This window comes from Grammomys surdaster, unplaced genomic scaffold (genome assembly GCF_004785775.1).
Source record: "Grammomys surdaster isolate TR1022 unplaced genomic scaffold, NIH_TR_1.0 126660, whole genome shotgun sequence".
NCBI classification, from domain to species: domain Eukaryota; kingdom Metazoa; phylum Chordata; class Mammalia; order Rodentia; family Muridae; genus Grammomys; species Grammomys surdaster.
Genome location: NW_021621449.1, coordinates 3,690,302 through 3,705,763, shown reverse-complemented (window position 1 = coordinate 3,705,763; position 15,462 = coordinate 3,690,302). Strand labels below are relative to the sequence as shown.

At 38.1% G+C, this 15,462-nt stretch overlaps 1 protein-coding gene across 1 annotated transcript; it reads right to left on the bottom strand.

Moving 5' to 3' along the window:
• Positions 1-94: 94 nt before the first annotated feature.
• Positions 95-10,975, bottom strand: Clec4d (C-type lectin domain family 4 member D). The gene is made up of 6 exons (XM_028761090.1): positions 10,807-10,975; positions 7,899-7,991; positions 5,938-6,045; positions 4,922-5,073; positions 2,700-2,815; positions 95-294 (listed from the first exon to the last, which is right to left on the bottom strand). Exons 1-6 carry the CDS (start codon positions 10,892-10,894, stop codon positions 147-149), a joined length of 705 nt encoding a protein of 234 aa, XP_028616923.1. The 5' UTR covers positions 10,895-10,975; the 3' UTR covers positions 95-146.
• Positions 10,976-15,462: the final 4,487 nt, after the last annotated feature.

Here is a 15,462-nt window from a genome sequence, read left to right as displayed (position 1 = left end):
TAAACAAAAATAATGAAGAACATCTTCATGGTTGACAGTGCTCTACAACCCAGTGTGTTCTCTATTTTTATGATGCATGGACACTTCCCCTGGGTCTGATAGGTTCATCTTCTCCATCCCCATCATAAGGATCACTTTGAGGGCTTCTAACTGAATGTTGTTCCAGGTAATTTACAAATCCCTCTCACTTCAAAGTGACAAGGAAAGTCATTCCAGACCCATTTATCTTGGTCATAAACAAGGACAACACAGTCTTCTTCCATAAAGTTATTGGGTTCCCCAACTTGCCAGAATCTGAAAGAGAAGCAGAACTGTGAGGTAGGATTTTGTTCCAGGAGAATCCAGAGAAACAGAACAAATAGGACATGTGGGCAAAACAGAGCTACAATCTGCACTGCAAGAATCACCAGCCATATGTGGCTAGTAAGCATTTGCACTGTGCAGCTTTCTTAACACATAAAAATCAGTAGTCTTCCTGTATACAATGGCAAACACACAAAGAAAACAGGGAGACAATACAATTCACAATAGCCCTCATTTCTTTAACCAAAGAAATTGGAATAAGTCTAATGAAGCAAGTGAAAGACTCATACAATGAAAACTTTAAAACACTAACAAGGAACTAAAGAAATAGAAATAACCTAGATGTCCAACAGTTAATGAACGGATACCGGAAATGGGGTATATTTACACAATGAAATATTGTTTGGCTGTCAACAAAAATCAAATTATGAAATTTACAGGATGGATCTGGGAGCAATCATTCTGAGTGAAGTAACCCATAAGGACAAACAGAGAAACAGACAGACAGATATAAATAGATAGACTTAAAATGAAGTTACCCTATGTTTTGACCCCTTTAAATACCTCAAGCTAACAAATTAAAAGCCTGGTGCCAAGTCACCTCCTTTGGAATTTTTGGCCAGTGAGGTTCAATAAACTCCTAAATATTACAACCTATTACCAATGTTAGTGGTTACACTCCAGAACTTGACATATGGTCAACAACATACTTGAGTCACAGAAATAAAGTTGGTACTGCTTGGAAGCTTTGTCCCTACTGACTAGATTCCATAGTGCTGGAAAGTGCTGTGAATGCTATCAAGGTAAACCTTACCCAGCTGTACACCTGGCAAGGTATAATAACAACTGTCTGGCAAGCTATCACACACTGGCAAGATGTCACTATTATGGTAGTGACATGAACATTATAGGAGTAATGAACTTTACTGTATTTAAGTCCTGTACCACAAGATGAACCTCTTATTTAACACCATTGCCAGCTCAAGAATTTGTGGTATAGATCCTAGGTCCTAGGGGAGAATCTACGTTATTAGTCTAATAAACGGACAGTGTACTAACCCAACTCCTAATGACTTAATATGACACTCATAGACTGGTGCATCCCTCAGTCTTCATCATGGAAGCTTCTGTTTGCAGCAGATAAAAATTAGCATGGAGATCCACAACTGGTCAAGGTATAAATGAGAGGCTAAAGAATGCTCAGCTTTAAATGAGAGATTTGTATCACATCCTCTCCCCTAGAAACACAGAGATCGTGATGAAAAAAATGTTAGAGCCAGAAGAGGTGGGTGACTACAAGGAAATAGTGTCCTCCAGACACAACATGGCAGCTGCACACACAATTTCACAGTGACTGTGGCAGCATGCACTAACATGCAAGCTCAAGGCAAATCAGATCCCAGCATGGAGAGTGGAGGTGGGCACCAAGTCCCATCCCTAGCCATGGGAAATGACAACTGCTGGGAGGGAGGGAGTCAATTTTTAGAGTGTGGCTCCTTGTAGACCGTCCACCATATATCCAAGAACATACAGATAACACAAAATGTGTGGAAAAAATGAAAGTGGCACAAAGTCGGGTGGGAGAGGAAAACAATGAGCAAAACACATTGTATGACATTCTCAGAGGGAAAAAACTGATATTAAAAGAGAAAGGAGGAAATGTGGTTTCTCCATACTGAGATGTCCTTTGAATGTTAAGTGCACCTGAATGTACTATGTTAAAACATTATTAATAATTGATAGTTAGTGTATTATTACCATAAGTTTTACCAGTTGTTCTTTTTTTGTTCTTCTGGTGTGTGCATGTGTGTGTGCATGTGCATGTGTGTATGTGTGTGTTTGTGTGTGTGTGTTTTCTGTTTTGTTGTTTTTCTATTCAAAGCATTGTCTTGATACATACCTAAGTCCTCCATAGAACTGCCTATGTAGTCCAGGGTTGCCTCAAATTACCAACTCTCTCAATCCCAACTCATAAATACAAAGATTATATGTGTGTGCCACCATGTCTAACATCTTTTTACTTTCTTAACATGGCTTCTAGGAAAATTCAAATTATAAATATGGAATTATATTATTATAACATGATGGTTTCAGAAAAGAACATTAGCAGGTTAAAATTCTTTCAAAATTAATTTTAGCTTTTACAATATTGTTTATCTAAATGATAATCTTGAGAAACCCTTGTTTGTATTATTCTCATGTTGTCTGTTCTTTTATAAACACTGTGCTAAAGTCATAGGGTTATTCTGCAATGGGAGCACAGCATACAGCGACTGCCCAGCTGTTGGTACTCCACTGAGCACTTACATTGGTGTATCCTATTCTAAAATGAGTTCTCCTTGCCATCCTTCTCATGTTTGCCTATAAATGCCCCTATCCCCAACCAATATACTCACACCACGCTTGGGTTAAATGGCGTCTTGTCCACCCACAGCCATTGACCTTCCACATTCTCATCAGTAAGTCCCAGGAAATAGGAAAGTCGTTTATCCAAAAGCTGAGTCACAAAATTCTGCATACAAAATATACATTTTTTTTTAGTAAATGTACTTTTGCAATGTCCATTAGGCTGATAAGGAGGAAAGAGTTCAAAGAGATCACGGGTTAAGCATAGACATCATGGTATCAGACAAGTCTGTCTTCAAATCTGCTTAGTGTGCTAGAGGGAAATTTAACCTCACCAAACCCTGAGTCTCCTAACAATTCCACTGCTACATAGGATCACTGTAAAAATTAAGTGATATTGTCTTTGCAAAGGCACATATGAGCACAAGTACTACATGGGCTTGCACTGAAGCACAGGGCCTACATGGGCTTACACCAGGACCTCTGTGTATATATTATAACTATTAGCTCAGTATTTTTATTAGACTCCTAACTCTGAGAGTTAGCAGCTCTCTCACTCTCTTGCCTACTTTTAGGTCTCTTTTCCACCTGTTGGGTTGCCATGCCAACTTCAATGTGATACTTTTTGCTTCATCTTATTATATTTTATTTTGTTGTGGTGGGTTATCATCTCTTAGAAGCCTGTTCTTTTCTAGTAAGAGACCTAAATGGAGTTGATCTAGAGGAGGGGCAAGGGGAGTCAGGGAGGAGCTGATAGGAGTAGAGGGAGGGAAAATTGTAATCAGGATATATTGTATGAGCAAAGAATCTATTTTTGATAAAAGAAAAAACCCTTTAATTGTATATTTCATTAAATTCTATTTCATTTAAAGAGTTGGAAAACTTACAGATGACAGTCAAGGAGACAGGATCCCTAAAGAAATTCTGTTGACCAATAGAAAAGAGAAGCTTGGGTGGGGCACATATAGAAAATATATCACACGAAGAGAGCAATTTCAGCTCTTAAAAAGCTGAATTTACTTATTAATTTAGAATTAATATCACATGTTACAACTATTTCCCAAGAAGCCATTTCAGTCCAGATTAACTAACTACTCATGTAATTATATATTCAGGAGTCCCACTCTATGTCTGACTTTTCACAGATAATTGGAAATATAAAAGAAAAGAAAGTATGGTCTGAGCCATCCATCAAGTGGGAATCATTGAAAGAACTGCAACTTACTGGAGTAAATGCTCACACCCCACTGTGCTCAAAGAGCCCTAGCAGAGCCTGTCTCATAGACTAGTAAGTACAGAGTAGGAAAGGATAGGTTTCTCGGAGAACTGGCACATCCTTAAAGTCTAGAGAGATCAACAATTGACCATATAGAAAACAACTGACCAATTTTCTAACACATAAAGTATTTACATTTCTACTCATGTGCAGGGCCTGGATGAGTCTGCACCAGATCCTCTGTGTATATGTTATGGCTATTAGCTTGGTGTTCTTGTAAGAAAGGAGCTAGGAGGTGTGGAGTGAGGAGAAACTGTGGTTGTGATGAATTATATGAGAGAAGTACTTATTTTCAGTTTAAAAGGAAGAACATATGCATCTTACTATACAATTTCTCATGTGTGTAGTGTTTTCTATTATTAGAGAGAGGGTACAGAATGCTATAATGTATATTGGACTTTGTATTAGGAAAAGCCATGTTAAAAAATCAATGAGTTGATTTGAAGGAAGAGGGAAAAGGAAAAAGTGGGAGAGGAAGAAACGGCTTTCCAGGCTGGTCAGAAAGATAAAGGAACAACACTAGAGACCCAAGAAATTTCTCCTCTATTAAGAGATTTAAAGCAACCGAATAACTGATGGTCTTAGTTAACTTTAACTGTTTACTTGACACAACCTAGAATTACCTGAGAAGGGAATCTTAGTTGACAGATATCTAAATTAGATTGGCTTCTGGGTGCATCTGTATGGAATTGTGTCTATTGTTGATTGATGTAGAAGGGTCTCACCTACTGTGGCCTGCACAACTCCTGCAGGTGGTCCTGAGCTGAAAAGAAACTAAGCTAAGTATAAGTCTTTGATTGAGTCAGAAAGCAGTGTTCCTCCTTAGTTCCTGTTTCAAGTTCCTGCACAAATCTCTGCCTTGAATTCCCTCAATGATGGACTCTTAAGTTGTGAACGGAAATAAACTCTTCTCTCTTTAAAGTTATTTTGGTTGTGGTGTTTGTCACAGCAATAGAATGAAATCAGAACATCAAGATAAACCAAGCTAACGCGTACCTGTTCTGCTTCAGTGTTGATGGTCACCAGATGACTGCCCATCCCTGAGCAGTTCCTCTCACTCTCATACCAAGTCTGGTTGTCACTGAGTGGAAAGTAACAGTTAGACTGGAAGGCTATCCAGCTAACAGGACAGCAGGTCCAGGTACCTCCTCAGGTGAAAATTGACATAGATGTTAGTTACCAAGGAACATTTAATTTGTGACAGGTGCACAGTCATCTTACTTCAAGTATTACCTCAGAAGATACCCAGTGTCCCTACATGTATTTTGCTTTCATATTTAAAATATTTCCAAAATTAACAGTGCAACTCAATGGTAAAGCACGTTCCTAGAATGTGGAAAGTTCAGAGTTTGATATTTATCAAAGAAAGAAAAGAATTGAAAGATGGGGTGGGGTAAATTAACTTAAGCAACATGTTCCTATAAAAAAAAAAACCTCTTGTATGCTATTTTATTTGTAAGAAAAGCAAAGACTATAGAAAACACAAACATTTCTCTATTCTTCCTAACCTTATAAATTCCAAAATATAAGTAAAGACACATGCATCTCAGCAAGAAGAAACTGTCCTCATGATATATCTGAATCAAGGAAAAATTGAATGAAGTTCTTGTTATATTTCAGATATCAAAAATACCCACAATCTAGGAATAATAGCACAAGCCTGAAATCTAAGCTCTTAGGAGACAGAGGCAAGAACATCTCCAGTTCCAGGACAGCCTGGGCTACACAGTGAGAACCTGTCTCTAAGAACAAGTTCTGTTGATATGGAGCAATTGCCTAGCAAACACAAGGTCTTGAATTTGATCCTTAGCATCATACACAGACACACAGGCACACACACGCACACACACACACACACACACACACATCAATAATGTGTTGCAGTATTTGACTACAGTCATGAGAAACTTCTCTGTCCTAGTTGACTGATATTCATTCTTGCAGCCAATTCTCATTCCTATAGATGCTCTCCAAAGGCTGGAAGGAAGCAAAAAAGAGGTATCTTCTCCTACCTGTAGCTCCAGGCTGTGGCTCCTCTTGGATGCATGTTAGCCTTGTGTGGTAGCCTGATGGCTTCACCACAACTCCTCTCTCCCAGCGTAAAAAGAAATGATGAGTCACTATTGTCAGGAAAAGGAGTTGGGTTTTTTTTTGTTGTTATGTAGCCACCAATTTAGAAAAGTGGGCTGATCTCCCCACCTTTCTCCTTCCCTCCCAGTTAAGGTCCCCATACTCTTTCTTTCCTATGCCATTTCATGATCCCAGGTAAATTCAATGAAAGCTAATATTTTATTATCATATTGTCCATGATTTACATTGGAACTTTTGGAATCTTTTAGGTGCATGCTGTTTTCAGTTTTTTTCTCCATAATTTGCATAAGAGTGGGGATTTTGGTAAACCCTGGGTTAGTTGCACCAAGTTTTATGAACTTCACAAGTTTAGTAATATCTTTACTTTGAAATATAATCAAATATTGAACAGTAAAAGAGAAAACCATAAATATACAGGCTAATATATTAGTGTAATGTGAACACTCCTGGCAAAGACTGCCCAGTTCAGAAAATAGAATATTGTCAACACCGCAGGTAGCCATCATACCCCAACACAACTCGTTCTTCCATTTTGTGGCTTTCAGGATATTCACCCTGTGCTGTGCTTCATTGCTTCATCTTAGACTACACAAATCCGAACGACTTTTGTTAGACTTCTCTATGAATCGACTCAGATGCCCTGCATTATCCTTTGGTGCTGTCTTATGCCCAGCACTGTTTCTGAAGCAATATTGCATCCATTTTCATAACTGGACAGTGACCTGTTATCTTCATGGAATAAAATACCCTGATCTCTTTGGCTTCTAGCACTTCCGTGGCTTCCAGTGTTAGGCTGCTGTGAACTGTGTTACTCTGAGCATCTTTGACCTTACATCCTAAGGACAGTAAGTACACATTTCTGTAAGCTGTGTGTGCCTCGGAGTGGGATGGCCAGTGTTTGTGCGCATGTGTGATAAATGGGGTACCTGGGAAAGCTTTCCTAACAGATTTACTTTGGGCTTCCTCCTGCAGGTAAGCATCACAGATCCAAATTTCCTGCACCTTCGTCATCAGACACGTATTTTGAGTCACTACCATCCTTGGTGTTTCTGCAATGGTGACTCATTGTGAATTGCAGTTTTACTTCTCTATCAACCAAGGAGGTTGATACTGTGTGTGCGTGTGTGTGTGTACGTGTGTGTGTGTGTATTTCCTTTTCTGTAGTGCCTACTTAAGACTGTCCATTTTTTATATTGCTGAATGTTTCCAATTGTTTTGACAAATTAATATACATTTCACACATCAATGCGGTACAAATATTCTATCTTACAAATTTCTGTTTTCACTATATCAGGTTGTTGTTTGTACATGGTATGATGTTATTTATTAAATCAATTTCATTTACTAAATATAATCCATCAGTAAATATATTAAATGAAATTAATCAAAGTCTACAACATTGATTCAACAAAATACTCCTTTCCCCATAACTCTGCAACATCTCCCTCAATATTAGATTAGGAATTACATGTTCAGTCTATGCTGCCACTGTTTATTCTTTCCTCCAGCCTATTTGTCTTAGGCTTGTAACATACTAATTATCTCATCTTATAGCTTGATGTCAGAAAGAATGAGAGTTTCTATGACACTAGTGGTGGCATTGGCTCTATGTATAGATATTTGTTCTCAATCTTGATGTGGACACACTTAGTGCTTAGGACTTTTATATGTCAGTTATACCTCAGCAAAGTGATTATTTTGGAAGCAAACAGAGCAGTATCATACAGAGTTTAAAAAAAATTAAATGCAGAGCTCTGATAGTAAGCCTAAGACAGCGAATGTGTTGTATGTGGGTAAGCTGAGTGGAAAGCTTCGGGAACACGTGTTGGAAATTCTTGGGGGAGATTATTCAAAAGGAGCTTCACTCTGGCTAGAGGCTTACCCAGACAAGTTGAGATAAAGCAAGCACTGAGGAGTGAGATGGAAACAACAGCGAAGACCCAAGGTATCAGCTGGGGATGTCGGGCACCTTTTGCTAAAACAAAAAGGAAAACTGGTTAGTCTCCTCTCTGCCATAGATGAGGGAAGTCAAGATTATCAAGGAGCAGGCTAAATGTGAGTCTGTAAAGTATTTTAGGAATTCAGGAGAGTTAAATATTTCCTGTGACGAAACCAATGTTAGAGCCTGCTAGTAAATAGAAACAAAGAAAAATATAAACTTGTTTTTATAAAGCAGAACATCAGAACATAAAATGTTATCAAAATCAAAGCTTCTATATAACATAGTGTAATACACACACACATACACACACACACACAAACATGCGTGAAGAAAGCTCTTGTAATATCATTATTGAAGACATGTAATTTCTTAAATCAATTAAAACACTGAGCAAAAATATAAGCAGTAAGTTTTTTCAGTTTATTGCATAATTTATTTTTACATTTCTTGTGATCATTCCTATCATTTACACCTCAAATGATCCCCCTTCCCAGTTACCCCTCCACAATCCCTTTATCCCTCCCCTTTGTCTCTATGAGGATGTTCCCCCACCCACCTATTCCCACCCAACCACTACAGCATCTCCCTACGCTGGGGCATCAAACCTCCACAGCACCAAGGGCCTTCCCCCTCATTGATGTCAAACAAGGCCATTCTCTGCTACATATGTATCTGAAGCCTTGATCCCTCTTTGCTTGGTGATCTAGTCCCTGGGACCACGGGGTGGTTTACTGAGCAGCAAATTTAATCTGCTGAAATTATAAGTGATCATCAAACAAATGAAAGTACTCACCATCCAGGAACTATGAACTAAAATATTGTGGCACGATTTTTCATACCTATTCAGAAAGCATATTGAAAGCATGCAGTGTTGGCATGGCTGACAGAAAGAACTCAAAGAGAGAGATGGCTGTGTTGCTGAGAGTAGGAAGGAAAAATAAACCCTGAGAAGCATCAATGAGCAGCATTTATTCATTCTTAACTATGTATGTATGTATGTATGTATGTATGTATGTATGTATGTATGTATTTGTGTGTGTATGTGTGTGTGTGTGTGTGTGTGTGTGCATGTGCCATGGTGCACGTATAGAAGTAAGAAGAAAGCTTGTGGGAGTTTGTTCTGTCCCTCCACTGTGTGGGTCCTCAGGCTTGATAGCAGGTGCCTTCACCTACTGAGCCACCTCACTGGCCCAGCATTTACATATTTTTAAATGCACTACATTTGCTGTACGAGATTTAGTCTAAAACTCCATGACCCAGAAATAACTCCATTTATTTCTATAAAAAGATACTTCTTGCACTATTTTTTCAGCCAGGTATGGTACAAGAGGAATGCAATACCAACTACTCAGGTGAGGGAAGATTACAGAGGGATTTCAAGTCTAGCCTAGGGAACATAGTGATAACCTGTGAAGAAATTAAAAAAAAAGGCTGGGTGTGTATAGCTCAGGGTGGAGCACTTAAGTCTCTAGCATGTGGTAGACACTGTTTCTAATCCCCAGCACAAAATAATAACACAAAACAAACAAGCAAAACACACACACATACATACACATACAACCAAGCAACCAAACAAAGAAACAAAGCAAAACAAAACCAAAAGACAACCAGGTTTTTTGATACAGCATGGTCCTGGAAAAATTAGCCCTAGTAGATTGATGAGATTAAGCAAAATTTAAATTATAAGCATAATTTAATATTTTCCAATATATTTATTACTAGAATAAATATTTAGAATATTTATTCTTTGACAATTTCATATATCTAAGCACTTTATCTTGATCATCCATAGGTCCCGCCCCCATCTCACTCTCCTTCTCCCATCCCCTCGGCATCCCCTACACACTCCCACTTCTCCTTTCATGTTATCTCCTTTGCTGCTTTGTCTCTGTAATCCAATGAGTTCACTAAGTGCTGTCTGCTGGAATATTGACTGATCTTGTTGGTTTAATCTTACACCAAGTCTTTTACAAGTGACCATAACTGCTGGGAGTTCATGGCTGCAATGGCCATGCCATATCCAGAAGATGTATCAATAGCTTGCTTACAATAATGTAATATAGTCACTATAACAAAGTATTATTTAACAGTCTCACAGTGCAGATCCAGTAACATCCTTTAAATCATTCAGGAAACCTCATAGAGTCTCTGGCATACTATGAGCCTATGTCTATGCTTTCTATATATTATTTCTCTCCCTTCCTGTCAAATGAATCTTCCAAAGTATTTAATTCACCTTTTCTTTTTATCTTGTTTCTTTTAAAAATACACTTTATCTCCCCTTTTGCTTCTATCTGATTTTAGTATCTCCTTTCCTTGGTCTTGGAATCTGTTATACAACTTACCAGGATCCAACCATGTCCTTTGTCTTCTCATTGTGTTCTCATCCCTCTCATCTTAAATCTTTACACTGTCATCAATTCACATTTAAAATCATAGTCATAAATACTTCAACTAGTTAAATGTGAAAAAGGGCGGAATATGATCACATATCAACTGTCAACTCAGCACTCAGAAGTTGGAGGAAAGAAGGTCAAGTTTGAAGCAATTACAGGCTACACAGAAAATTCAAGACCAGCCTGTGCTATGTAACAAGACTTTATCTTGAAGAAGGAAGAGTTAAGGGGAAGAAGAAGAAAATGAAAAGGGAGAGGAGGATCAGGGCAAGAAGGGAAGGGTAGAAGAGAAAGAAAGAATGAGGAATGAAAGTGGATGGATAGAGATAGATAGATAGATAGATAGATAGATAGATAGATAGGAGGTAGGTAGGTAGATAGACAGGCAGGCAGACAGACAGACTGACAGACAGACAGATAGATAGGTAGATAGATAGGGGAGAGAGACTCACATTTCATTTGGGATTCTTCCTGCCACATTATGTGTGTCAGATGATTCCGGGGTCCTCTTAACTTCTTGTCCAGAGCGTTTATTTCCATCACAGATGTCTCTTCAGAAACATTTAAGATTGAACATCAATACATCTGACTTATTCTGGTAAGATCAGTAAGTATTCAGTACAAGAGGGCCAAGTGAAATAGAATAAATCTTAAAAACAGAGTTTCTTCTAATGCACTCCAACAGATGGAGCAAAGAGGAAAAGGAAATTGAGAAAGCAACCCCAAAACAGTCAGTGGAAATTTCCAGAAGTGTGTCATGTAAGATTTCTCAATGTGTTTTTGCTACTCGTATGTCATGTTTTCCAAGGTAGTTTGAGGTAAAATAAGGCTTAGAAAGTTCTCTAATTCAATGAGATGTGTCAAGGATGACAATGAACAAAGCTTTTAACATAGAAATCCTTTGCATTAGAACCGAGGAAGAGGTTGATGACACCACTGGTTTCAACATTTTCTCTGGCTCCACCTATAGGATTATTAAAGAATGGATATTTGTGTTCCTCCAAACTTTATTTGTTGACTCCATAAACACTTCTGTTGGAGTTTAAAGGTAGAACCCAAGGAGGTTGTTAGAGTAAGTGGAGTTTGTAAGAGAGGAGTCCTTCTGATAAAATTTGCATCCTTCGAACTCTGTCTCCTCTTGCCCTACTCCCTTCTCTCTTCTCTCCTCTCTCTTCTGTCCTCTCTCTTCTTCCCCTTCCCTATTCCTTTATCTCCTCTTCCCTCTCCTTACTCCTTCTTCTTTCATTCCCCAACCCCTTCTAGAACACTGGGACACAGCAGGAAAGCAGCCTTCTCCAAGCTTGGAAAAGGGTTCCCACCACAAAGGGACCTTGCTCATGCAGCCTCCATATAATCTTGATAATAAACATATACCATGCATCTATAACACTGTTGTTGTGGCTGAACTCTATTAACATAGATAGAGAAATGTTTCTTAAAGTATATTGTACAGCATATAACACACTTTTCCTGATTTTTTTTTCTTAGCATCATTGTAGGTTTGGAGAAAGAAAGATCATAGTTCTTGTTTTGTATTATCCTTGTGTCAAAATTAGCAAAGTGGTGGGCCTGTTGTCTAAATTCTATAATTTTCTAAGATGACAGAAAGCAAGTTTGTCAAGGGGGGAAGCAGCAACAAAATCAGATAAAACTGGAAATCTGAGATTCTATGCTAAGAAAAAGTTATAAATGGTAAAAGGCAAAATGTCCATCTTGACAGGACTCCAAAAATAAATTTAACTTCAGTAACAAAAATAATTTATTTCATTATGACAATGAACTATTTGATTGTTATTTGGATGTATAAGGCTCACACTGTATTCACAATTATTCAAAGAGGGAATAATTTGTATGTCATAAAACATAAAAAATGTTATAGATGTCATCTGTTTTCAATGGATCTCAGTGAGCAAATAATTATGATTATGTACATTAAAATATGTACTATTTTCTTAAATGAAGACTACATACATATTTCCAGTATAGATATTTATTGTTTTGTTTTTGGAAAATTAAATAACAGATACAAGAAATTATAAGGCAAGTGATTGTGGGCAGGAGAATCCATTCTGTATCCTGAACAGGAAAGGCCAGTTACAACATGTGTGAACTGTTACACCTAATAACAGGAGGAAGAAGAAGCCAGGCACCCACACATAGTGAAGGTTCGTAATGTACAACAAAAGGGAGTCAAAAACATTCATCAGAAGAGTTAACAAATGCAGGCTTCCCTCCAGAAGATAAAACCCCAACATGGCCCTCTGGGTTGTGGTAATGTACTTATGGTTTGGGGAATAGGCAATTGGTGAAGCAGATAACACAAACCAGGCATGCTATCATGAGCACATCATTGTAGAAGAGACAAAATCTTCTAAGTCATCTGAGAAATGTTTGGTTGTATCATAGCTGCATTATTTGGTAAGCTATTGTGTAAATAGTGGTCACAGGCTCCATGTAGGATGTGTTTCTAGTGAGAGCTTGGAAATGATACAGAGGGTGCTAGAGGTGGGCAGGTATAGTTGCAGACAGATTGGTACAGATCAACCTAGGTGAGAAGAGCACATTCAAGCAAGCTCTTATTGTGGGTTTAATGGAGAGAAACATGGTGGCAGTGGGGAAGTGATGTGTGTGTGTGTATTAAACACTGTGGTGTAGAAGTTTCTCTACCATTTGCAGGACTAGCAGGCAAGCCAGTATGCAATACACTTGTTGCTTCTCTCTTAAGTAAATAGAAAAGTAAGTACATATATTTGAAGTTAATTCAAAATTGTTTCATTCATGAATTAAAATTGATCATGTGACATTGGCACTTTATAATACCTTTAAATGTAGTGTCCACTTTTGTAATTGTTGAATTTGTGTCAGCTGTCTATGCTGATGTTTGTGGAGTCGCTGTTTCAGTCTGGTTTGGTTGTTTGGCTTACAAGTTTGGCTTTTGGACAAAGGGTCTGTCTATGCCCAAGATGAAGTCCAAGCTGGTTTAATTTATGATACGTCTGTCCCTATCTCCTGAGTGAGTCCTGGATTATAGGTATGTCCCATCACACTCAGATCTTAAGTATACATAATTTTTCATAAGCTAAAAACAACACTAGCAATAACCATAAGCTACACACACACAGTTTTACAGTAGAAATGTAGTGTGGGAAGATTGATCTTTATGAGAGAATGCACATGCACAAGTCTCACCTCTTAGGCACTGTCCCAGACACCAAGAACAGGTCACCAGTTCCATCTTACCTGGAAATTCAGTGTTAAATTTAAAAAGATTTCTCGAAAGGCTGAAAGAGATGGTTCATAAGAACTTGAGCTCAGATCCTCAGCACCGAATGTAAAATGTCATGACAGTGGGCCCCTGAACCTGGAGGAGTGCTAGAAGAGTGCAGAATTGGGGACAGGAGGATTGTGGTAGGACCTGCTGGTCACCAGCATATCTTTAAAAAAATGCCAAATTCAGAGTTCAATGTTGTCTTTAGAGATATGTTGTCTTAAGAGACCAGAGGATGGAGCCATAGAGGAGGACTCTATGCACATGGACATGTGTATACCATCAACACAATAATAAATAAGTAAATGCATTTATTGGCTAATAAAATAAAGGTTTAGTGAAAAATCAAGTGCAACAATTTACAAGAAGTGAGGCAGACAGCCTGTTTCAGTGCTCCTTTGAGAACATGCTGTTTTAAATGCACCAAATACTATCCCAAGAATCAGAGACAAAACTGATCTGCAGTTTTTTCTGTCCAACAGAATGTCCTCATCTGTGGAATGTCACCTGCCTCAGTTTCAGAGTGGCTGTGAGAGAAACAAACAAGACAGTACTAAGAAAGCTACTTTGACTTCCTTCTTGTACTTCTTTTTCAATAGCAGCAATAAGACTGAATACCAGGCCCCTTACAGTCAGACCTTCTTACTTAGATAAGTATTCTCTAGTACAGATTTGCTTGCTTTTTCTCCAGTGTGTTCTTTTCTTCACTACCAAGGTATTAATGCCATATGCTCATTTAAGAAAGAGCCACGTTCTTATCTTGAAGTCAGCAAGTGACACCCACTTGTTGAAGTAGTTCTAAAACTTTCCAGTGAGCTACGCCTCTCATAAAAGGTACTGCATTCATTGTTCTTAGACAAAAAACATATGATGACATTTGTAATTTTTATGCATTTCGTAAAATCTTGAAGAACTCCATAACATTACACAGTCCTTGTTAGTATTAATTTAACTAGAAAATGGTCATTTTATTAAGTTCTTTATTTTTTGTTTGTTTATTTATTTATATTGCTTTAGAATGACTCTAAGTAAGATGACAAGATAAATAATTTCAGGGACTGGAAAGATGGGTCAACAATTAAGAGCATGGACTGCTTTTTCAGAGGACACTGGTTTGTTTATTCCTAGTGCTGACATGGCAGCTAACAACCAGTGTAACTCCAGGTTCAGGAGGTCTGATGCCCTCTTCTGACTTTAGCAGATACTGCACCATGTGCACAGACGTGTGCAAGCACAACATCCACACACACACATAAGGAAATGACAATAACTGAATTTCAAGAAAAAGCTTATAGAGAAGTAAAAATCTCTTCTGTAAGAGCTACATGTAACTCTTAGAACCTACTTAGAATCCTTTTTGAACTATCTTGTAAGGTTGCTAGGGTTGATCAAAATTCATTCCTATTTTTAAATTTCACACCCTTCACAAGAAGCTGAAATTTTCTAATGAAATTGTAGACGTTTTGTCATACAAAGAGAGAGAGAGAGGAGAAAGAGAGACAGAGAGAGACAGGGACAGAGAGAGACAGGGACAGAGAGAGAGCCCCACCATGCCAGGCTTCTCAGTGCTAATTTGATTTTCATTTGTCTAATGGTGCAGGATGTTGAACATATTCTCATGTATTTATTGTTCATGTATTGCTCATATATTGCCTGTATGATTTGCTTTTTGATGTTTAATTATTTGAGTTATTCATGTATCCTGGATATTAATTCTGTCAGATAGCTACCTATCAAATATATTCTCATACTCTGTTGTCTCTTCACCCTGCTGTTGCAAGCATGCCCGCATTCACACACACACACACACACACACACACACACACACACACACACACAC